This window comes from Manacus vitellinus, unplaced genomic scaffold (assembly GCF_001715985.3).
Source record: "Manacus vitellinus isolate BGI_N305 unplaced genomic scaffold, ASM171598v3 scaffold_37_pilon, whole genome shotgun sequence".
Classification (NCBI taxonomy): Eukaryota; Metazoa; Chordata; class Aves; order Passeriformes; family Pipridae; genus Manacus; species Manacus vitellinus.
In genome coordinates this window covers 947,775-972,268 of record NW_021940517.1, presented here as the reverse complement: position 1 = coordinate 972,268, position 24,494 = coordinate 947,775, and the positions used below count along the sequence as shown (strand labels likewise).

Below are 24,494 nucleotides of genomic sequence, written 5' to 3'. Positions count from 1 at the left end.
CACGAAAAATACAATCTGACAGTTGAACACCAGCCCCCAATATCAGGGTAATTCAAAGAGCCTTAATTAGGCTTTAAACCCAGGCTCCTTCAACACTGGTGAAGAGAATGAGACGCTTCAGCAATTCAAAAAGTTTAAGTTCATGAAGACATGCTGAATACCTACAGAATACTGAATACAGGGATGTATGTGTATTTCCATTCCTCTTCGGAGTTCAGACACTTAAATCAAGACTACAAAAGTTATATATCAGACTGCTGAAAATGCAGACCAGGAAATTATTTTCTGAAGACTAAAACCTGCTTTCAGGAAGGCCCCCTTAAATAATATTGCCATCTTTTGCATATTGTATTAGAACACAAGCTCAAGAAGTGATGATTTTCTAAATTTCTCTTTCCAGTACACAAAATTTCAAGTCTACAACTTTCACTTCCCAGATGCACATCCTGATAATCCAACTGCAAAGCTACCTTTGCCCAGTAGACCACACAAGTTAAGAACACAGTTTAGACATGAGAAGAACTTCTGACAGAAGGTAGCCTACCTCTAGTCTACTGGGAAGAGCCTTCAGTTAGGAGTCAGCTGATTTGCATTTAGCCTCTCCAAAGTATGAACCCTAATCTGTGACTTCAAGCAGAAAAGGTCATATGAACATCTCAGCTAAAGCTGCTTGCAGAGGAACTGTTTTGGTAATCAGAACAAATATTTTGGTCAGAAATGCTTAGCCCTGTCGTTGGCTAAACATTGGTGCTAAACACACCATCAGGCAAGCTTTTTTGTTATCAGTGTTAAAAGAGTATTAACTTACAACTAATAAAACTGAAGAATATTTAATTTATAATTTAATTATAAAAGAACAAGAGCTTATAGAGTTCTACTTGCCAGAAGCAAAATGACAAATACAATAGAACATGGTAAAATAATCACCTAATTCCTACCAAACAATGACCTCATAAAGAACAAGTTAAGGAATATCAAATGGGGACAAAAAAATTTGTCGGACAAACCAATTTGTTAATGGCACTTTATTGATTACCTCTGCAAATGTATTTTAATATTTCCATCCAATATAAATTTGTTATTACTGCCTAATGGGACATTGTACAACAGACGCAAAATTTTTCTATTGCTACTAAAGGATCATTTTTTTTCTCATTTAAGCTGAAAAATATTTCATTTCTATCTGGTGACAGGGAAAAATGAAAAATGACAATCTAAACAGAACCAAGCCTGTTAAAACCCAGTAATTCTCTGAACAAAATTTACACCCAAAGGCCTGAACGTTGTATACTATTGACAGGCACAGTGTTGTCAATGGGCAACATACAGTTGATGTTTCTGTTATAAAGATTCCTTCATCAAATAACAGTAGACAGAAGAGTCTTGGAAAATCTCATTCAATCTTAAACACGTAACTCACTGATTTCTTACAATACAAGGGAACTTATTTTACTTTTTTAAATTAAAGTGATGGATGTTATACAATTTTAGTGCACTGTCTGAATTCTTCATAGCGGATGAACGACTGGATGACCAAAAGCCTTCAGAAGCTATCAAATAAAATATTAAAACTTGATTGTTGTCCTGAATAATAATATTCTAATATATCTTAAATATGCCTAAAGGCATACTAGTGAATCTCATAAAATAATCATGACTTAAACAGATTTTAAGTAGAAGGCTGAAGCACACTAAAACTTTACTTTTGTGGATTTTTAGAGACAGTATCTCTCTGTAAGCAGTTGTCTCACTCTAAAATATTTACATATTGAAATTTTAGTATTTTGTGATGATTTTATATATGTCTGGACTGTAAATTTTTAATAGCATTGCATTGGTTAAGTTAAGCATTGCCATAATTTAGAGACAAAATGGACTCTCTGACACCACCATTACCTTTGGGTTTTATTATTTGCTAAAAAAAACATATCTTCTAGCTCAAGCAGAAGTTATACATTTCATGCAGAAATCACTTTCTGAATTTGATGGACTATATTACACAGGAGATTAAATCAACTTCTAGTAATTGTTCCTCTGACCTTTACCTATTAATCTAAAACCCAGTGAATTAAATGAAGGACACACAAATTAGAAGGGCATGAGATGAGTTAGTAAAACACAGTAAAAAAAATATTAAAAAAATCAGCTAATAGATGTCCACTTCCTGTGAAAAATATTTTCCAATCATACCTTACAAAGCTGCAATTTAAAAGTATAATGAGCTCATTCCTTTGAGACTTTTTTAACAGTAAAAATTATTATATAGGATATTCTAACAAGGTCTGGGTGTAAGTTTTATAAGTACATTCTCTTAAAGGTTTCTTGCCATGTGGAACTGCCCTCCCCCTAAAAACCCACCTGATGAACATCACTGAAAGAGAAATCCACTGATATGAAAAAAAATAGCACACCTAGAGGAAAAGTAAATAACATCAGAGAAAAAGTGAGCATGAGCAGTAGATAAGAGGGAAGAAAAAGAGATATTAATAGATCTGCTTCTGGAATTAAGAATGTATGTTTTCAACTTCTATGGGAAAAAGCTTTATCAAATTCTGGCTACCAATATCAATAAAAGTATGCATGCACCTTTCTCTAAATAGTTTTAGCTGAGAAGATACAAAATACAAAACACTAATGTCACATTAATACTTCAGCAATAGGACAGTAAGTAAAGCCAGGGCATAACTTATTTCTTCTAAAGTTTTAAATGTAGTCCACCACTCTTTTCTAATTAAGTATATAATGATTAGCCTTGAAACAGAAAACTTGGATCATAGAGTGTGTCCCCTAATTTTATGCAACAAGACTTATAAGGAAAGGAAACTAAATTCAAAGCTTTTGGATTTTTTAGAACACCTCTAAAATATTATTATAAAAAGGGGTCTGCAGTGGCCACACTGAGTGGAGCGCATGGGAGTGGGAGTGTGCATGAGGGCACACACCAGCCTCATATGCACGACCTTGCACAATCCCAGCCTTGCACAGAGCCTTGCACCCTAACTCTTTAGCAGGGATGCTCCTTGTACAAGCCCTTGCACACTTACTCCCTAGCAGGAAATTCTCATTGCATGGGGCTTTCCTCACTCTTTCCCTTAAATTAAAAAAAAAAAAATATTCAGGAAATAATATTTCATTCCCTAAATCATGGGCTTAATAATACAGCTGTCATTAAGACAAATCTTACATGGAAATAACAGGAAAGAAATTCTATCTGAACAATTATTGAAAAAAAATGAAAGACCTGCTAAACTTAGAAGGCCTAATACCTACAGATATTTTTCAGAACACCTGGGTATGTCCAAACAACCTACGCAGAAGCAGTTTTTCTTTCATATTATAATGAGATGCAGAGCGAGACAAAATTTTTAAAAAATGTTCATGTGATAATGGCAAAACCAATGGGTGTCTTAAGCACATTAGACAGGCAAGAAAATATTGCACCCTTTGATTTAGTTTTACATTGGTTTTGTGCAGAATACTAAGTATTGCCAACTAGACAAAATCCTCAGTAGTACGCTTCTGACCAATGAAATAGGCATCAAAACCTAACTTTAAAAACATATTCTTCCACCAAATGGTGATTACACAGGAATTTGACAGTATGTCATGCTTGCTTCGAGGCATTCAAGAGTTTTCATTGCACAGAAATTTCTATGGCGTATTTTAGGTTTCAACATACATCTGTACATCATGCAGAACTGTTGTACTTACTGCAGTACACATTTGTTTAAAAGTATTTTATCATACAAAAAATCACCAAATAAAACTAGTCTGGATCCTAATCAGGCTAATGATATTAGCTCTTGATTAAGGTATGACATACTTCTATTATCAAACTGAAAACAAATCAATATTCATTCTTGCTGTCAAGATCTTGACATCACCCTTTACACAAACATGGGTGAAGAGCAATTTTTAAAAATGAAAAATCTTGCTTTCCAACACAAGCATTCAAACTGCTAAGTATACATTAAAAGATACGATCACAAATGTGTGAAAAGCTAAATTATATGTTTACCATCACATTACAATTAAGGTAGGCTTTATTATCACATCAGAATCCTATGTTTTTTCAGGTAAGAGGCCCAACAGAAATTCCATTGGAAGTCTAACTCTAGAACTACATAGCTCTCAGGAGAAATTCCTTTCTTTATATGCATCTCCTCAACTTACATCCATCAGAGACCAAAATTTGCAAATATAATAAGCATTTTATTTGTAAAATAAATCAGAGTGTAACTAACACAAGACTTCCATAAGGCAGCCTCCAGCACATTGTGACTTCATACAAAACTTTATAACTTCATCTTATCTGACATGTATTTTATCTAAGAAACAAAGTTATCAGAGAGCAGTAAATTTTCCAGAAAAATTATTTAACTATGCTATGAAAATGAAAAGCTATGCCAAACTTCTTATATGAATGTCAAGTGTCAAGTATATAAAAGAATTAACTACAGCTAGGAAGAACCACTCAGTCTATCACAGCAGTTTTTCTACGACATTATCTAGAAATTTATCAATGCACCAACAGTATTGTTCACTACGTTCTTTTTTGGCTTTGCAATAATTGTTACTTAAAGTGGTTAGGAAAACTTCATGAAAGAAGCAAAATCTCTCTGACCCTTTCAAAGCCTTACCAGGTAATTTCAGTTAAACACGGACTAAGTGTATATATTAAACTGGAAATATCAGTTAAGAAAAGAAGGAAAACTTCTATTTCCTTGGTATGGGCTTCAGCACTCTTTGCCTGCAGTAAGGCAACAATTGTCTTTAGCACATTGGTACATAAGGCTGGGGAGCACAGCCATAGGAAAAATCATCAGCCAGGTCTCCACTTTGAGGAGTCACATTCAGTTCCTTTTCTGTTTCTGCACTGCTTTTTCTAGTGCAAATGCCACCGTGCTACATCTCATCTCTTTCATCCACTGAAAGCTTCCAATGTCGTTTAAGTTACAGCAGTGACAAGAAGAGACTGCGAGACAAGGGACAGCATCCCGAGGTTGACAGCTACAGACACGGCCAGCTGCTTCAATTCCTTCAAGCATTCATTGCATATTTGGCAGCAGCACTCACTGCATACTTGCAGCAGACCATATAACAAGAATTAGCTGCAGCTAATCCCAGCTAATAAGCGTGTGTTGCTGCTACCCAAGCCCTGATGCAGGCTTACTCAATTGTATTCATAAAGTCAACCTTACATTTATGATGTAGTTCACTAATATAACCAGAACTATACGGTGTTATATAGTTTTTCTGATGGTCAGAAGGGAGTTGCAGTATTTATTACCCCCTTACACCTTCAGAAAACCAGCAAATCTCTTAAAGCAAAAACCCTCAAATGCCTTTTTCTTTGCCCAAATGGAGAGTAAATTAGTCATCGCTAATTTGTCTGACCTTAGTAGTAGCAAAGCCATAGAGTGACCACAAACCACCATATTATGGAAGTAGTAGTAGAATCATGGGAAAACTCAGGTTGGAAATGACCTGAGGAAGACTCCAATTCAACCTCCTTCTCCAGGCAAGATTATCTCAGAACAAGTTGCTCAGACCTTTTTCCATTTGGGTCTTGAAAACCTCCAAGAAGACTGCACAACATCAAGGAAACTTGATGCAATGCTTAACTATCTTCATCGTGAAAAAGCTTTTCACCATCCTAAACACCTTGTTTCAACACACATCTCCTGTCTTCCCATCACTAGAGAGAACAGACTGGCTTTATCCTCCTGACAGCTTTCTCACAGCTACTGGGTCACTAGGTCTGTTAGGACCTAATACCATGAGGTATCCTGGCAGCTTTCTCTTCTCCATGCTGAAATACAGTTCCCCTCAGCCTCTCCTCCTGGGACATGTGCTCCAGATCCTGCCTTGATGGCTCTTCACTGAACTCACTCCAGGTATCCTGCAGCATTCTCAGTCAACTAATATGAAGAATACTAAGATGAAGGCTGCAGCCCACGTAGAGGATAGCTGCATGTGGAAAATGCTGACTTTAGATCATTCCCTACTCAGCAAGTTGACAGCTCAAAATCTTGTTCAGAGATAATTGTTATCAACTACTGTCTAATAATTTGTTCAGAATTCCTATATTTGTAGTAAAAAAAAATCTCAAAACCAAAAAAGGCCCTCTTCATTCAGAGAAACACCAGATGAAGATACCCATATATTCAGAGCACTGTAGGATTTTAACCTGTATGAAATCTGTAAACAGTTCGCAAAGTTTAAAATAGTTTCATTCCAATGCAAGAATTGAAATAATTAGACAACTATTTTATTATATAGAATATTTTATTTTATTGTATAGAATATTTTACTTATTAGTTCATAAAAAAGCGATTAGGAGTCTTGAAACAGCATGGTCATAATGTTTTAAAATCAATTTACATTTACCTTCCCTAATTATGAAACTTAAAACCTTCCAAGGTCTTTTTCTGCATAAAATATCATGAATCAAATTAACTGATTTAAGACAAGAATTGTCAATCAGAAACCTGAAACAGAATCTAGCCAATAATTTACTTATTATCCATTTTAAGTCATATGACTGAATTATAAGAGAAGATTTACTGAAGATTCAAATATGTAACAGATTTTCATAGATAAAACAGCATGATTTCTTCATACTTAGGACATTGAGCAGATCATATCATCCTAGCACTGCAGCTATGAGCAATACCAACCTTTTAACACATTTGCAAAAATAAATAAAGGATGATTTTAAAGTATTTAAAAAAACAAGAGTAGTATGATTAAGCTATGTAAGTTATAGCTGGAAAACATAATATGAAATAGAAGCTTTTTGAAGGCATTATGGCCTTAAGCATTAGTAGTTTTGCTGTATATTCCACTTTTTCATTATACTCTCAAAGCTGCCATTACAGTAAACACAAGCATGGAATTGGAAAAGAATATAACTTTATGAGAGGAAATAAAAACCTCCTTGCATTGAAGCTTTTTGTGTTTGAGCCTAATGCAAACCAAGTGCCTCATCAATCCAGTTGCATGACTGCGTATTGGCACAAGGAGGAGGTGCAAATATGAAGCAGAAGAAGGCAGGGCTGTAGCAGCAACAACTTTTGTGAGCTTACACTGTTACCAAATCGTATGTCAAGGCTGCACTGAGATAGAAAAAAAAGGTGCTGAGCTGTTTTTAATCCAGGTTTAACCAGGGCCCCACTGCAAGGCCATGCAAAACCTCATACTGTACAAAGAATAAATGCCCAGGGACAAAGACCACGCCTTTCAATTGTGGTACAATTTTATGCTGCTTTAAATGCTTGTGGAATTACTCTGCTAGAACTCAATTTCATAATTGGTTTTAAATGAATTAAGACCACGATGTTGCCAAGGTACACTCCCCACCCACACAACTTGGATTGACATCTTCCTGCTTCCCTTCTCCTTGCATATGTTAATTTAAGAGCTGTTAGAACTGAGCCAACCTTCTCTGTATTTGAAGGACAAACAATGCCAGTGGAAAAGGGGAGATGGAAGAATGCAGTCAGGAGAGAGAGAGAAGGGCAAAACAGATGAGGTTCGTGGAAGCAGAAGCTTTGCTTGCCTAAATCCCAAAGACTGCAGTTCAATGCTGTTAGCTTCAACAGGCTGGAGTATTTTTCAGCAGGATCAGTTCCCTGAGCAGCCAACATTGTACAAATGTGGACACAATAAGGGGCAGCAGTACCAAACAGACTGAAAGAGGAAGAAGATAGAACTGCTTTCCAGAGCAGTGACAGTTTAAATTGTCTCACTGTTGACTGAAGTATACTTGTAGATTGTACGCAATTACTATTGTTAAACTGGAGCAGTTCCTCCAAATGGAGGTGCTAACTTCTTGATAAACATTGATCAAAACATTCCTTTAACTTGACATCTATTTATGCCAAAACACACTGCCTTTTCCAATAAATTAGCTATTATAATTGAAAGATACTTCTTTCTTATAAACAATTCTTTCCTACAGCCTCAAAATCAGATTAGAAACTTTTACTGCTACAAGGTAAATAAAGCAGTTTCAGTTACACCTGTGGATGACTATAAATAGAATGTCAAATTAAAAGTTTCAGAATGTAAATAAATCACATTTTCTCTATGGTTAAAATTAAACTCTTGCTATGAGTTATTATCAAATGGTAAAGTGTAAAAAAGCCCTTCACAACACACATTACTGATCATGGCTTGAAAGAGTTTAAACAACAAAGACTAAGAACTCATCTCAATACATACAGACCATAGACTCCTAAATGAGGAATAGAAGAATGAAAATCCAGAACTGCAATCCAAATAACCATTTTTCTGCTTATGAGCAGTTATACTTCTTTCAGGAGATGAAAGCTGGGCTCTGGCACATAGCTAAGACTCTCATAGATTGAACAGCTGCTTTGGTTTTAAAAACACAGTAATTCTTAGCATTGCAGAAATACAGTAATTCTTAGCATTACTTCCTTTCTAAGGCCATCTAGTAGACAATTTCACTCTATCCCTGTGGCCTATTCCTAGTGGCAGTTTCTGACTGATTTAATGGAATACAGATTAATGTAATAGTAATATTTTTCATATAAAATCTGCTGGTTTATACTCTAAGATGGGTAGAAAATCCAAACTCAGTACTCTGGCCAGAGGAGTTCAAATTCACATGCTACAGAAGGATACTTCAACTTACATGGTAAAAGTGTTATTAACAGAGGACCTGTAGAGGAAAGATAAACTCCACCTTTCCTGCTGAAGTTCTGCTGTTTTGCAGTAAGGAATTCAAGGTTCAGGTAAAACAGAAAACAAAGAAAAAAAAAGAAAGAAAAAAAGAAAGAACAATCTTTCATAGCTTTATGGGCTATGGGCTCAGAACTCAGGAGGGGTGACTTAAGTTCCAATTCCACTCCATATCATCACGTCCATTCTAGCAAGCAATGATGGACATAAAATTCCAAAGGACAAAGTTTTCAAAACTCCTGCAGGAATTACATATGCACTAAAATATATTGCCTAGTGAGTTTCCTACCTTGCCACTTTCTAGCCCTATGAATCCTAACTCTCTGCTGCATGGTAACAGCACTTCGAAAAGACATGCAGATTTTTCCCTCTGTGTAGATTTTTCCACCTCAGTAATCTTATCAATTCTTGGTTAAGAATCTGTTAAAAAGTGGCAGATAGACTGGAATTCCCTTTCTACAGTTTTCTTCGAGTAACAGAATGAATCCTATCCTTGAAAAAGTGCTTTTATCACTAGTACATTACAGAAAATAGGGACACTAACACTTTATTCTCTTATGTACAGTTGCAAAAAATAGGAAAAATATCATCTGGAGAGGATCAGAAGGGAAGAGAAATATCTCCCTGCTGCCCACATTCACGTTCAGACATCTTCCTACTTGCCAGTCTATATATTAATTTTTAATTTTATTCCTAATTCTACATGCAGTACCTGTGAGCTATCAGTACATAACTTGGCATTCTTGATTCTACTTGGAGGACAGAACAATTAAAATGTAAATGTCACAATACCTAGCTTGTTAGTAGAAGACCTTTACTGAATCTTGTTACTGTAGAGGACTTTTATTGAATCTTGCTCTTAACCTCAACCACTATATAAATTTACAGTTTTGGAATAACTTAAACACTTTCTTCAGGAATATTTTTTGTGAATATTTATTAAGTACTGTATTTCAATAAGCAAATTTTAGATTTAGTGAGAGCTGAGACAAGTCTTCAGTATTGGAAGCACTTAATTTCTGCACTTACTACTGATTGTAAAAGCAGCAACTTTCATGAAAAACAGCTTAATAAAACACTGCAAAAGCAACATCAAAGAATTCTGGAACCTTTACTAGAACATTTACATTCATATATGTATAATGGTAACCTGTTTAGACTCCACACTAAGAGTTTAAGACTAACTGCACGCTTGCACCAAAGCTATTAATTAGTACCTTGTTGTTTGACCTGGAGATGCCAAACACGTTTGCTGACAACCCTATGCCTTGTCATGCTGCTAACGAAAAGAATCACCATGTCCTAACTATATTTTCCTGCTGTGCTTTCAACCTTCCAGTCAACTCCTAAGCCTTCCATGAGAACTTTATCAATGATGTCAACCTCTGACATGTGAGCACTTAATAAATCTGAAGCTCCATTTAACCAGTTGTTGGAAAAGAGAAGAGGAACACAGACTTTTGCACAGACAGAGTGGCAGCGACAGAGATATTCCTTACTCTACACTGATTTTTTCTGCACATTGACTGGAAATGATTCCGGTGGCTGCCTATCCTCACTTGGAGCTTTGGAAAACATAGCGGTCCTGGGAGATTTGTAGTGTCAGGGCTAACAGTTTCACTGCTGCCTACCCAGTTATGAGCAGAGCCTGTGCAGCAGGTCAGAACACTGCAAACTTGATCTCTGAAAAGGCCAAGGGGGCAGGTGGGGGGCAGGTGGACAAGGCAGAGATGGCCCAGAGAGGTCAGGGAATCTCTGAAGTTGGCAGGTTTCACAGCTTAGTGAGGAAAACCCATGACTGACCTGGTCTAGTGGTAGTGACAGGCCCACTTCGAATGGGAAGTTGGGTTAGATGATCTACAGAGGTCCTTGCCAAAGAAAGTAACTTCTGTGATTCAACAAGTAGCTCCAAAGGCAGCCACTTTACCCGTGAATTAACCTTCTGCTCATGTTTAGGAAGTTAGAAATGCAGCCATAAAAGTTAATACTCTATAAATATTTAAAAGGAAACCTACATTCTGATTAAACTCATAGCTAGTTATGTTCACAAGCCACAGATCCTTTTAAAAAATTAAATATATATTTCTCCAACTCCATTGAAACTGCTGATTCTCCTAGACAAAATTAAGTGTCTTTTACATATCAAGGTGAAAACAAATATGTGCTAATATCTATTACTTGAATTTTGTTCAGAGAAGAGGAAACATCTTTTAAAAATTAATCCTTAAAGTTGCTGAAGTATTATGGTCTATTCCATTAATCCCTAGAATAAAAAACAAACCAAACAATCTTTAAAACAAAGGAGTTTTGCTGTTGTGTTCGCCTTGTGTTTTTCCAACTAAGGTGAAACATATTTTAGTCTTACTAATGGGAGAAAGTTCTTTAAATACACAATTTTTACTTAAAATTTGTTTAAAGATGGACTTGTTTGGGTTTCTAAGAGAATGCTCTTACGGATAACAAGACCAGAGAGACTGCTCCAAGAAGACCACTTCAGCAAAAGGGAAATAATGTATTTCTTAATTTCTGTTGGAATAGTAAATAATGTATTTCTTAATTTCTGTTGGAATAGTATATCGATTCCAAAAAATCCCTTGAGAACTCAAGACTTTGCTAACACCTTGAACAGTGTCCAAATAAAGAAAAAGACAATTCAAGAGTTTAAGCACAGATGTATGTGCATATTACTTCATCTGCTTACATGCTGAACATCTGCATTCTGTATTAGTTGAAGGTTTTTTATTCCTAAATTCTGAAGGTAAACAAATAGAACAATATAAAACAATTTTATACTAATATTTTAACTCGCAAACCTCTAAATTTGTTAGAAATTGTGACTGTTAACTTAAAATAAAGCACACTGGATCAACTCCTCTTTGTCTTTGAACTATGAGTTGGAGAACTAATGTTTGTTTCCAGTTTAGTATTATCCTACACGGTGTGGAAGTTTTTTATTATTTTTCAAGCCTATTTTAAAAACTAGTGTATTTTCCAGATCTTTGCCATCCCATGTAACATTCACATCAAACTTTTACCACATTGTACCAGTGTATGGAAACACTTTCGAGTATTTCTGCAGTAGCACTTCACAGCATATTGATAAATGCAAGGCATTGAGCCTTGCACGCAAGCCCAATGGCTAGCAGTTTAATAGGATGGCACCAAAGCAATGCACTTGGTAGTTGAAGCATCACAATTACCACAGGCACAGTTATCTTCTGATAATACTTCTGTAAATTCTGAACGTAATTTCAGCAACCAGCATAACCCAGACAAGGTATTACTATAACTTGCACACCTTCCTGACATGCTTTTTGCTCAGCTCTAACTGGCTGTGCTTTTTGGACACGTTAAGGTAAGCTAATTAATGTCGCCTCTATGCTAGCAGCAAACGTACCACGCTGTTTTTCATCATGGCTCTAATAGTGAATCCGTCGCAGGCCTGCTCCTTGTTCTTCTTCTCCCGCTGCCGGGGGCACCTGTCACCTGCGGGCTTCGAGGGGCCGGAGCCCGCCTTGTCCACTACCATCTCCCCACCGGCGCCCGCGACGGACCAGAGGAGAAATACGGACTGGAACAAACAAGCGAACATCAGCGCCCCGTGCCCAGCCAGTGAGAAGGCGGCGGCAGCTCTAACTCCGCTCTCTTCAGGATCAGCGATATCCCCCCCACACACCCCTCTCGCGCCTTCCTTCCCCCTCCAGGACCCCTTCTGCATCATCCCAGTCCCCCTGACGCCACCGTGTCCAAGCCTTCATCACCACCTGACTGTCCTTGTCCCACCGGGGACTTGTCCCCCCCCGCCGGGCCCTGTGCCCCGCCGCTGCGGGCCTCAGGTCCTCGCCTCACGGGTCCGGTTGGCACGGCCGCCGGCGGGTCCCCGGACACGCGCCGTATGCAGGCAACGCGGTCCACCCGCCGGAAGGCCCGCTGTAAGGGAGCTGGAGAGAGACCAGCGCCCCCGCCCGGCTGTGTGCCTGCTCGGTACCGCCGAAGACCGAGGCGACGACGGCAATCGGAGAAAGTCATTAGCGAGGTGGTGGGTGGTAGGGGGCGGTGGAGGAGGCGCGATCATGTGGCAGAGCAGGGGCGTGTGAAGTGGAGAAACTACGTTACCCAGGGGCCTCGCGCGGCGCTTGCACGGAGGCACGTGCGCATGTCCGCGCCGCCACGCACGCCCGCGTCTCGCCGGACTCACCGGTCGGCTTGCCGAGAAAAGCGTCGAGCGAGGAGGGCGCGGCGGCCGTGCGCGCGCGTTAAGCGCCCCGCTTTCCACATTGCCGCCATGATCGGTGGTGAGCGCGTCAGGGAAGCGAGCCCGGGATGCGGGCCCGACCTATTCCTGCCGCCCTTCTTATGCTTCTCGCTGCCGCTGCGCTCTCTCTGCGGCCTCGGGGGGCAGTGGGCGGTCGCCTCCTTCGTTCCCTCCCTCGCGCCGCTCCCGTGCTTCGGCGGCGGAGCGCCTCGGATGGCGGCGGGCGCCGCCCTGGACGCAGCCGGCGTGCCTTCGGTGCTGCGCGCGCCGTCACAGCGCGTGGTGCGCCGTGGGGGCCGCTGGGCAGGGAGGGAGGGCGAGAGGGGTCAGTGCCCGCCTGTGGGAGGGGGCCTGGCCAAGGCATTGTCACTGAGGTCATTTTGAAGTTCATTTTTATTCCTTCTCCGTGTATCGACTGTGAATACCTTTGGGCGAGGTTCTGTGTGATCTGCGAACTTTTTTGCCTTGCCAGCATTTGTAAAAACGTGTTATTGGTCGGGCGTGGTGGTTGCTGGCGGTGGCATGACAGAGAAGCACCTTGGGCCGGACAGTGTTGGCACTTTGACCCTGTGGTCCTTGAGCGTGGTTCCTGTGCCTATCCAGTGCTAGTGCAACACGGGAATCTCTTGTTCCAGCAGTGGCTTTTCTCCTGTTCCTTGTAAGATGAGTCTCTACCTGGGGAGTTCACAAATGACACATTTCATCTCGTATTCACTTTCTCAATATCAAGAATTATTTAAAGTAAGACCTATAAAACGTAGTGGATGCATGTGTAATCTAACAATTCCTTGCTGTCCTCAGATTTACTGTTTCATCATCACTGTAGGTGTCATAATTGCTGTCTATGTAAGACCCAATGAAGTTGAAAACCATGCGGTTTTTTGTAAAAATATGTATTGTTTTTAAATTGAACATCTCGAAAGTGACCTAGAATCCTATGGGTTTTTCAATTAGATGTTCTTTTTTTCTTAGCAGCACATGACCATAAGTTTGTGGGTAATGTTCTTTTTCTATCAGCTTTGTTAAAGCTAAAAAGAAAGTTAAAAGCAGTTAGTTTTCAGTATGTATAAATACTTATGCAAATAGTCTCTTCCTAGTCGTGGAGTTTTGCTTCCTGGACTTTCTTGTCATTTGGGCTATTTTTGCCTTTTGTAGATGAGAATATTTTAAATTAAAGGCTTGGCTTAAGGAAAGCACAGAGGGTTAGGTATTCTGCTGTTTTTTAATTTTGCAGTGTTGTCTGCTGCTATGGTGTATTGCTGTAGTATATAAAATACACGCGTTAACAGAACTACAGTGTGTGTTTGCTTTTGTATGCTTCAGAAAAGTGAGCTGAGTGCACCTGAGGGACAGCCCATGTAGTTACAGAGTGGATGCCTCTAGCCCTCACACTGAAATCTAAATATTTACTTATGCTCATGAATATAAATGTTATATGACTGATGAATGATAATTTTATTTTCGCTGTGGCAGACGGAAATGTTTGTGAATATTGATTATAAAACGTACATACTAATTAGTTGCAAATTTATAAACGAAGCTTTACATGAGTTGCAACCTGCCGGTGGTTTAACCCCATCAGGCAACTAAGTACCAAGAAGCCGCTCATTCCCTCCTTCCTTGCCCGCGGGGATGGGGAGGGGAGTCGAGGCGGGATGGGGGTGGGGAAAAAAGAAAGTAAAACTTGTGGGTTGAGGAAAGAACAGTTCAATAATTAAACCAAAGTAAAATACAATAGTAATGCTGTTAAGGCTAATGACGATGATAATTGTAATGAAAAGGAGAGAGAGGAATGAAGCCCAAGAGAAACAAAGGGATGCACAATAGGGCTGCTCACCACCACTGACTGATGCCCAGCCCGTCCTCCAGGCCAGCTCCCAGCAGTTCATATACTGATGTTCTGTGGTATGGAATATCCCTGTGGCCAGTTCAGGTCAGCTGTCCTGGTCACACTCTCTCTGAGCTTTTTGTGCACCTACTCTTTGGTGGACCATGGGAAATGGAAAAGTCCTTGACTTAGGGTAAACACTACTTAGCAACAACTAAATATCAGTGTATTACCAACATTATTCTCATAGGAAAGTCAAAATGCAGCATCGTACCATTCTTATAAGAATTAACTCTATCCCAGCCAAAGTCAGGACAATGCACTCCCCCACCTCCCAAAAATGCAGGAATTGTCCTCAAAGTATACGATGTAGAGACCTAGTCCAATTTCTTGCTTTTTGAAAAGTCTCCTCTAAACACTTGTGAGCTGGGAATACCATGGCAAAATTGGGGGCTGGAGGGGAAAGGTGAGATAATTTGTGTCATCTGTGCCCAGTTTTTTTTACCTGTGTGTTTAAGAGAACTTTCCGATGAAGCACATGGTATATTTTCCAAAATATTTTAAAGTATCATATCTCTGGCAATGTTTTATGTTCTCGTGAGTTAATTCTATAATGTAACTGTGCAACACATGATAACATGATAGTTAATTCCTTTAATCAATTTTTATTTTCCCTTCCCTTCTTTGTCAGTGATGTATCTCACCAGGTCCCATGGACTTGTACACATTCAGATTCCTTAAATGATAATTTGAATCCAGACTGAGCTAGTTAAGTTACTTGAGTTGTCAAAACCTCTACTTAATTAGGGACATGGGAGATTTTGGGTTTGTTTGTGGTAGGTTTTTTATGTTTATTTTATTTATTTAATACCCTACATTTGCTTACCATTGTATCAGCTGAAAACCAGTGTTGGCTCAGGGGCAGTGACAGCTCACAATTGGATTGACTGAGCTGATTCTTAGTCAACGACCCTGGCAATGATATTACTTTTCTGAGCACCTCCTCTTGAGTTTTCAAGAAGTACTACGGTAAAAAAAAAAAAAACAAAACCAAACCTGATTTTAAAGAAAGATGATACCAGGGCAGCTTTGTGGAATTTTTAAGGAAATACCTCTTAAAGAGCAAAAAAACATGGGAGAAGTCCCCAGACTGTTTTAAAAACCTAGAGGATGGGCTCTGTGTAGTTAACACTGGCAGGTCAGCATGTCTGTGGTGATTGGGAGATGCAGGTGGTGGTAAAGGCAGGTAGTGAAGGGCTTTGACAAAGAAGTCTGATTGGTATGGCAGTAATCGAGTTAAAGGGGAGTGGGAGCCTGAGTGAAAGTTTTAGCTATTTGGATGACCGATCGCTCCTCTGTGTTGCACCTTTTTTCAGTGTGTTGGTAATCTACTTTCTGCATAAATATTTCTCCTTGTTGTGAAAATAACCTGGGGAAGCAAAATAAGAATAAACCCTTTCAGAATTTCCCTGAATGTATTTAGACCAGAAAACAATGGTGCTAGCATAGCGACAGAAGGAAAAGTATTTTGGGAACTTTCTACTTAGATATTTTGGTCTTATGGTGCAATTTTGGGTTTCTTTCTTTTGTTGCCATCTTGGTGTTCTATTTCAGTGTATGTAATGCTATGGACGGTTCCACTACAATATGTACTTTTCACTGAAAAAATTACTCATGTTGTAGTTCACTTACTTCACGAGCATGCGGAATAATCTTTCCAATGTTTAGTTTGATGAAACAAAACCTAAACCTCAGACTATCAAAAGCTACTTGTATTCCATATGCGACCTGTTTTGCTCAAGTTGTTTTGAGGCTTTTTTCATCTGTTAGGGGAGCTGTATTGTACTGTGTGTACAGAATTGCATCATGAAACATTGTGTGTTTTTCTGGGCTTATATTTTATTGATTATTTTCCTACAAAATGCTTTGTTATGACTATCAGCCAAGTTTTATAAAGTTAGTATCATTTGAAGAAGATTATCTTCAAAAGGCAGTTGGGTTTTGTTAGATATACATGAGCATTCTGGATTTCTTTGTTTCCATGAAGAAAGATGGGAAGGCTTTTTGCTTGGATTTCTTTTTGAAAGAAAAGTAGCAAGGGGGAGGAAAAGTGGGGGTTTCTTTGTGCTTTTTTTCGGTATTTTTGGTTAATTGTTTTGGGTTTTTTTAATGGGTACAGTATTATAATATCAAGGCATGTTGGAAACTAATTAAGCAGTAGCTAAGGGAGTTCTGATGAGTGTGCTGAGTTTTTCAGATAAGGCCCTACAGATAGAGTATTGATCTGACAATTTCTTAAAATCATTTCGCATGTATATTTATATGTAATGTGTAAAGTTAGTATCAATTACCAAAACCTTTGGTCCAGCCTATCTGTGAAGTGAGAATAAAGTTAAGAATTTCAAATTCCACTTATTCCCAGAAAAAAGTTAGGAAAAGACCTGTGCTAACAAAACATGAAAATTTAGAAAATATTTTAGAAAGAATAACAGCAAATACTACTACTTAAGAGTCCTTGCCAAAGTAATGTGGGTGTCTTTTGTAGATACATTGGAAGCCAAAGACATTATTTGATTCTGTTGTGATAATATTACCTCAAGAGGCAGAGTAGGTTTCTTAATTGGAACCACATATATCCTCATTTACTGAAATAAATTAATTGGATTACCATACACTGTATCATGAAACTGTCAGTTGTGTCAATGGTCAGGCCACAGAAGCAAATAATACTGAGAATGGTGCAGGCCTTCCAAGTTGTTATATTCAGGAGAAGCCCAAGGGAGAGTAAAACCTTTAGTGGGAACTTTGTTGCTTTGCCAGACAGATTTATGTAAAAGAGATAAATTCATTATTTTCAATCAATTTTATTATTTAATGATATATTTTTTTAAATGTACTATGTATAAGTATTGTTGGACTGAAAATCAACTTCTAACACAAAATGTAGCCGGTGATGTATACAGTGATGTATACAGCTTTCCATTAAAAGAAGAAAAAAATGGTAATGTCGGAAATGTGCAACTATGTATCCACAATTCACAGAATACCAGTACAAAGGTTGGTGTGGAGATAATTAGTTGTCAAGCTTTAATTATATAATTGTCAGTTATTTCACAATACATGATTTTTTTCCTTCTGAACTACAGTGTAGGTGGGGCAAATGTTTGTGCTTTATGAGGACTTATAGTCATTAAGTAACTAAATTTTAGTATGGAAAATTATGTCCTTTAAAATCTATAATTTACAATTTTTCAGTTTCTGAATGTTGTACTTCAGACCTCTCCTAGTCCCTCTGTATTTCGATTGGTTCGAAAGGAAGGGAAAGATGGATGACCTTACAAAAGAAGGATAAAAATCCATTAGATTTATCTGATATAGAAAAATGCATCGTAGCCTTTTGCCTGTTTGATTCCTGAGGCTGGACAAGATGGAGAAAGACTTAGTTCATTACTGTACACCTTTTGACTGAAGCCTGCCTGATTGTACTAAACCAGGTTTTAAGTAGTAACTCTTATGTTCCGTTGTTTTTCTCAACACATGTTCGTGTTTACATTAATATTGTTAAAGTTTGACCCAGGAAAAATTGTAGCACCAAAGTTTTTCTTTGAGGCATATGAAAATAACTGTGAGATATTTGCCATGTTATTACAAAATCTCTGTTAAAATGACGAGACAAGGAATCATTTAAGTTCTCCAGTCATTAGTCAAATATTAAATTCGATGTCAGTGATCTTAAGGGTAGAAATTAATGAAGAATTAATCATGAGACTGGCTTTTATTTCATGCCCTTGAGCAATTTGTACAGTGGTAGCTGGTATTTGTGCTGGTAAACACGTACCTCTTCTTGAAGAAGGCAATTTGATTAATGATTTCTCATGAATTCAGCCAAAAGATTGCAGTAAATAGCTTGTCACAATTATGATGCATTAAGTACATGGTAGCTTTATGTAAGACGTTTCAGTGATGTCTTTTCTTACAGTGGCTACAGGCCTATGATGGATAAGACACAAAATCTTTGGCAACTCCTTCTAAAATATCACAATGCCTTCCAAAACAAGTGACATCATAAATTATATGCTTCAAAGAAATTATGTTAACTGTTTTCCTGCTTTTTATTTCTAAGCAGTTAGATTATTTTTTTTACAGCAGAACCTTGCTCTTGAACTTCAGAACTATTTGAGGCTGTCTGCAGAATTGAATACATCTATTCATGCTAACAATCTCAAGGAAGGAAATTTTAAGACTGACTCTAAAACTATTTTAAAGCTTTCATCCCCTCTCCTGACCTCTGAGTTTATTATAATATATGCCATTATTTTCTTTTCCATTTACCTTTGGAAGAGGGAGAATAATGATGATGACACACACATCTAAAAAGAACCATGGGGCATTGTCCATTAAACATCTCTGGTATAAATTATCTGGATCCTGCATACAGTTTTTAACACACACCTCTTGTCTGTATTCCTGTTCTCATTGTTGAGGAATAGTGTTGACTTTCTGTACTTGGCTGGTTTGAGCTAAATTGAAATGATGAAACAAAGCTGGTTACCAAAGGAATGTTCTCGAGGAGTGCCCTGTCGTTCACCTCTTCCCTTTTTAACCGTTATATTGGAAATCTGACCAATGAGATTGTGTGCTTATTTTCTGAATATGTTGAAAGTTCTTCTGTTTTGTATTATTTGTCCCTATAGCATAGAACTTTTGGTAAGGAAACAACACAGATTTTTTTGTGCTTTGTTTTATTCTATGTTTTTTGTAATTGTTTTGACATTCTCTTCCAATTTGGGGACACAGTTTGCCTTTGCCTCCAGGCTCTAAGCCTAGACCCCTCTGCTGAGAGCATAAGCAGTCCTGATGTGAGTATATGAAAGAAAAGCGTTTAGAAGTTGATTTGATTAATTGTTTAAGTACTTCAGAAGCTGATAAAGATGAATGAAGATCCTAATTGAGGAAAGAGCTTGTCATTCCATGGCAGTTTAAAGGGCAGAAAGGTTATAATGTATTAATGTTTAGGAAATGAAAGCACAGCTTTTTAGAGAGCACTTGCTGTCAAATGGAGTTGGTTGTGCTGTGTTATCGTGAAGGTGTTGTGAACAATACGTTTATTACCACGAGTCCTCATTTGCTTTAGTTTATCTGTGAAAACTTATTCATGTGTTTACAAATGTCTGATTTTTTTTTTTGTGTGTACTAGGTAAGAGTAGGCTTATGCACTAAATTCAGTTGCATTTGTGAATTGTTTGTGATACGCAAAAAACACAAACAAAAAAAGCAAACTTGTCTTTCCAGAAACAAAAATATGCTTGTTTTGTTCATCAGTGTTGTGATGAGCAATGTGAGTGTTGTTTTGTTAAAAGTGTAAAGCTTTTCTGCATTATGATGTAGTTCCAGTACTTCCTTTACTTTGTTTTTTTTTTTCTTTCCAATATCTTCTTGCTGTTTGTGCTGCTGTTTTCTTTATCTTCTGTTTAGCATTTCTAAATGTCTTGCTCAGTGGTGAATTCCCTCTCTTAGTTCATTGATTCTTTTTTTTTCCTAGTAAATTTAGTCAATAGAACTGTTTATGTCAGATCTAATATATCAGATATAATAACTTTCAGTGTATAGAGCTAAGGATATTTAGTTAACTTCACTAGAGTAAGAATCACAAGAAACTGAGACTTTTCAAGCCTATTGTGTGAGCTATTTCTCTAACACACCCTTTCCATTAGTGCAAATGTTAGACCTGCTTGAATTTTTCTCTTCAAAATTCAAGGAACAGTGTTCAGCTGCTTTCTGTCATAATAATTTCCTGTGTGTTTTTTTTTTATTTTCTAAGTGTCAATCCAGTAACTTTTTGTGAATATGTTTTGATGTCATAGAAAAAGACTTTTCCATTGTCTTTATTGGTGTTAAAGGACTGTGGATGAAAACAAAAGTGGTTCATATTGGACATCGTATTGCATATCTGGCATATGGTTCACCTTTCAATATTTTTATTATAAGCTGAAATATTTTTGGTACATTTATGTACCATTTATTCCCTTTTCTGATACAGTGTCCTTTGTGGAATACTCTCAGTGGAAATATATGTTCAGAACTTCAAAGTAATTACACTATTACTAAAAGCTTTGTAAATAGATTACTGAAAATAAATGTTGAAAAAATTTGATTTTCATTTGTCCAGTCATAGCAATTTCATTGCAGTCTACTTTCTGGCTGATTGAAAAAACATGGCAGGACAAAGTCAAAGACTGTGTAGAATGTTTAAGTCTGGTATAGACCAGTTCTTGAAGAAGAAGACAGAGCTTAGAGCAGTTTTTAGTATGAGAGAGCAAGATTTTTAAAAAAAAAAAGAAAATAGGTATTGCCCATTTTAACAGTACTTTCTTAGTGGTAGATACCTCTCCTTGGCAAACTGGATTGAGATAACTGAAACATGAGCTTGTCTGTCTGTGATAATTGACCCTATTTCTCAGAAGTCACAGGCTCAGTATGTGTTTAAGCTGCTTTGTTTACAGAAAATTGCCTTTATTACCTTTATCCTTTCTTTAAAGAATGAATTTGTTGCTGTGATGAAATGGGTGTAGCTTAAGGGGGAAAAGATATTTACTGCCAAGAACAGTTTTCAGGCTCTACAGCCTTAAGATATTGATGCAACAAAAAACCCAAACAAACTGGAAAACAAATCTTTCATTTTGCTCTAGCACAGTTAGGGCACAGGACTTCAAAAATTCTTGGTCAGATATACAACAAGATGACAAAACCAGGAACTATAGAACTAGACCTCATCTACCTTCTTCTTTGTCTTTTGTACCTCCTCTGGAAAATACAGGGTCTTTTAAGAACAGGAGATGTTGTCTTAATGGTCCTGAACAAAAAGGCCATGTCTGTATGGTCTCACCAAGCCCTAGTGTATTAGTGTGTTAACATGCTATGTATTTTTAATTCAAACTGTATGAAACTACAAGCTGACCTTCAAGCTGAGTATTTTTTACATACTCCACCTAAATTTAAGATATTTTATTCCTACTAACTCTGCTACTGTTTAAGATTTGGCTTTAGTCTGGTGTGTGTTTTATGTAAGTAGCTGGAGTTCTGAGGCAGAAAAAATTCTAAACTTGGCTAATGATTAGTGTTTGGAATTTTTAAATTTTTGGTTGGCTTTTTTTTTTTCATGGTCTACTTTTCATTCTGCTTGCCCTCATTATACATAATAAAAGAGCAGTTGAAGCTGAAAAGTTTCTTTTACAGTACTTCTAACAATTTCCATTAGAATTATCTTGTTGGAAGCAAATATTCCATCTGGTTTACTTTTTAACACAGCAAAACTCCTCAGTGAGCTGTGTGGTGGAGCCTGGCTGAATTCCCCACAATGAGACTCTTGGCCCTAAGCAAGATGAGCACAATCTGTTTCCCATATTTTTAATAAAGGGAGACTTTCTTCATTTGCTTCTTTGTTGCATTATGTTTACGTTTTATGCCTCCCTTTCTTAGAATAGCTGCTTTCCTGCTGTTCTCCGTTCTTTTTTTTTCAGTACAGGTAAAATGAAAACACATTACAGCCTTATAAAAGTACCGAGTGCTGCTTTGAAATAACATTAAAACTCAAAATTTTCAAGTATAACATGGTTCTTTGGCCACATCAATCTCATAAAACACCTGAAGCTCAGGAGAGGCACTTCTGGAGCCACTTCTGTTGCCTTACTAGTTCAGCAAATAAATACAAGACTTGAGTATTGAAACGTGTTCTAAAATCAATTGGAGTCACACAGTGGATCCCAGCACTGCTCTGAAAGTTTACCCGTGCTGTCTGAATTCAGCTAACTTCTTCAGTCTGTAGCTTTATTCTTCCATCTCTACCTGAGAATTATTGAGAGTCATATAACATAAGCTGATTTTACTGTGGGGTGTGCGTGGCTCTGCTTAGGTATTATGAAATGTCACCTCTGAATTAATTCTGGATTAAATTTACTGTTTTTTTTTTTTTACTGATCTGAAGATAAAAATAATTTCACATTTAAAAATTAAGCCTCAGATACTTCAGAATGGTATTTTAAACCACACAGTTAATTTAACTTTATATCAAATAAATGAACTCTGCTACTTATCCTTTAGCAGAGATTTTGGGTTCTTAGGTAATATCCTGACTGAAGGACATGAAATTTACATTAAAATGAACAGACTGTTTTGTGACACTGGCTTCATAAAATCATGTCATGAACACATTTGGGATTTGGTTTTTTTTCTTCTCAATTGTGTAGAGTTTTACATTCAAAATACTGACTAATACTCAAATGCTACTAATAATTCTTGTTGCTGGTATTACTTGTATTTGATAACAGACTTAAGATGTTTCTCATTATGTACTCCACTTCTGAAAGCTTAGGATTTCCCTATGTTCTTCTGACAGTGACAATAGTTCCAACATATGTGTTCCATTTCTGATTTTTCAACATTAAGAAATCAGCATTTCTTTTTAATGTAAGTAAAATTGAAAAAATTAAGCACTCTCCATGGGTAATATTGGAACTATTTCTCTAATTCTGGTAGGAACCTAAGATGTCCTCCTTGCGTATCACTGTGTGCAGTGAGTGTTCAGTATCAATTCCCATTTCATTTCAAATGTGTTATTTTAGAACTGTTCCTATAATCAGTTTCCTGAACTAAGAAAGCACACAGCGAGCTATAAACCAATTTAGGATGCAATTGCCATACACAAAAAATGAGACAGTTGATTTCATGTGAATACAGCTTTTGAAATCTTATTTGGCTTCTAGACATGAATGTGAATAGGCAGCCCTTTGAGGACAAAGGACTGTGCACACAGGGAGAATTTTTGTTTACTTTGCCACTTGTGCAAAGGGGGTTAAGATAAAAAAAAAATCAAGAAATGTTTGGTTACTTTGTTCATTTTATCTACATGAAATTGTTGTGCATATCTGTTTGCTGCATATTCTTAGTAGGGAATTAGACCTTGTTAACTCAACAGTGATGTTATAGTCAAATAAGACAATGCTGATTTCTTCAGAAGGAAAGTTTGGGTCACTTTTATTAGTTCCCAGCTGGATTTAGTTATAAACTATCTTAGAGGAAACAAGTGACTTTTTGAGAAGACTTCCCAACTGTTTTGGCCATAAGGCAGTAACAAAATTCTGTTTGTCCTTGGGGTTTATGTCAGGAAACACAACCTTCCTGGGCTGATGCATTACTGAATAGGGAGCGAATGAGAGACACCAGGAAGTAGTTATTGGGAGGATGATACGGAATCGGTACCCAAAAGCCTGACCTCCCTTGTTTTCTCCGGCATAATCAGAACCGATTCATCTCAAGTTTGCCTTTAAAAGTATGTAGATAATGTGTCTGTGGAATGATGATACAGGCAATAAAGACTGTCTTCTTTCTTCTTGTATGTTGAAACCTTAGCAGTAAACCACTAAGTCCCATGTACCTCCGAGGCTTTGCTCTTTTAAGCTTTTATCTGTGCTGGATGCTGCAAGTTACAACAAGCCACTCACTAATAACTTATTTCTTAATACCAAAATGTATTTTCAGGGGAGACAAGGCAGTTAAAACATTGATAGTGTTTTCTCTTGTTACTTTAAAGAACCAAAGATGAATTTTGAATTTTCATACAAGTAGAAGGTTTTTATGCATAGGTCGTTATTTTACTCAGAGGGTGGACTAAGCTTTTGAAGCTTATTGGACTTGCTTTCCTTC

General features: G+C 37.5%; 1 protein-coding gene across 1 annotated transcript in view; it reads right to left on the bottom strand.

The window, feature by feature from the left end:
- PACRG (parkin coregulated) overlaps nt 1-12,328 on the bottom strand; it is a 225,944-nt gene extending 213,616 nt beyond the window's left edge. Inside the window, exon 1 of the mRNA XM_018077466.1 lies at nt 12,107-12,328. Within this exon, the coding sequence (XP_017932955.1) occupies nt 12,107-12,301 (195 nt within the window). The 5' untranslated portion in view covers nt 12,302-12,328. The remainder of the gene's footprint in view (nt 1-12,106) is intronic.
- Nucleotides 12,329-24,494: the final 12,166 nt, after the last annotated feature.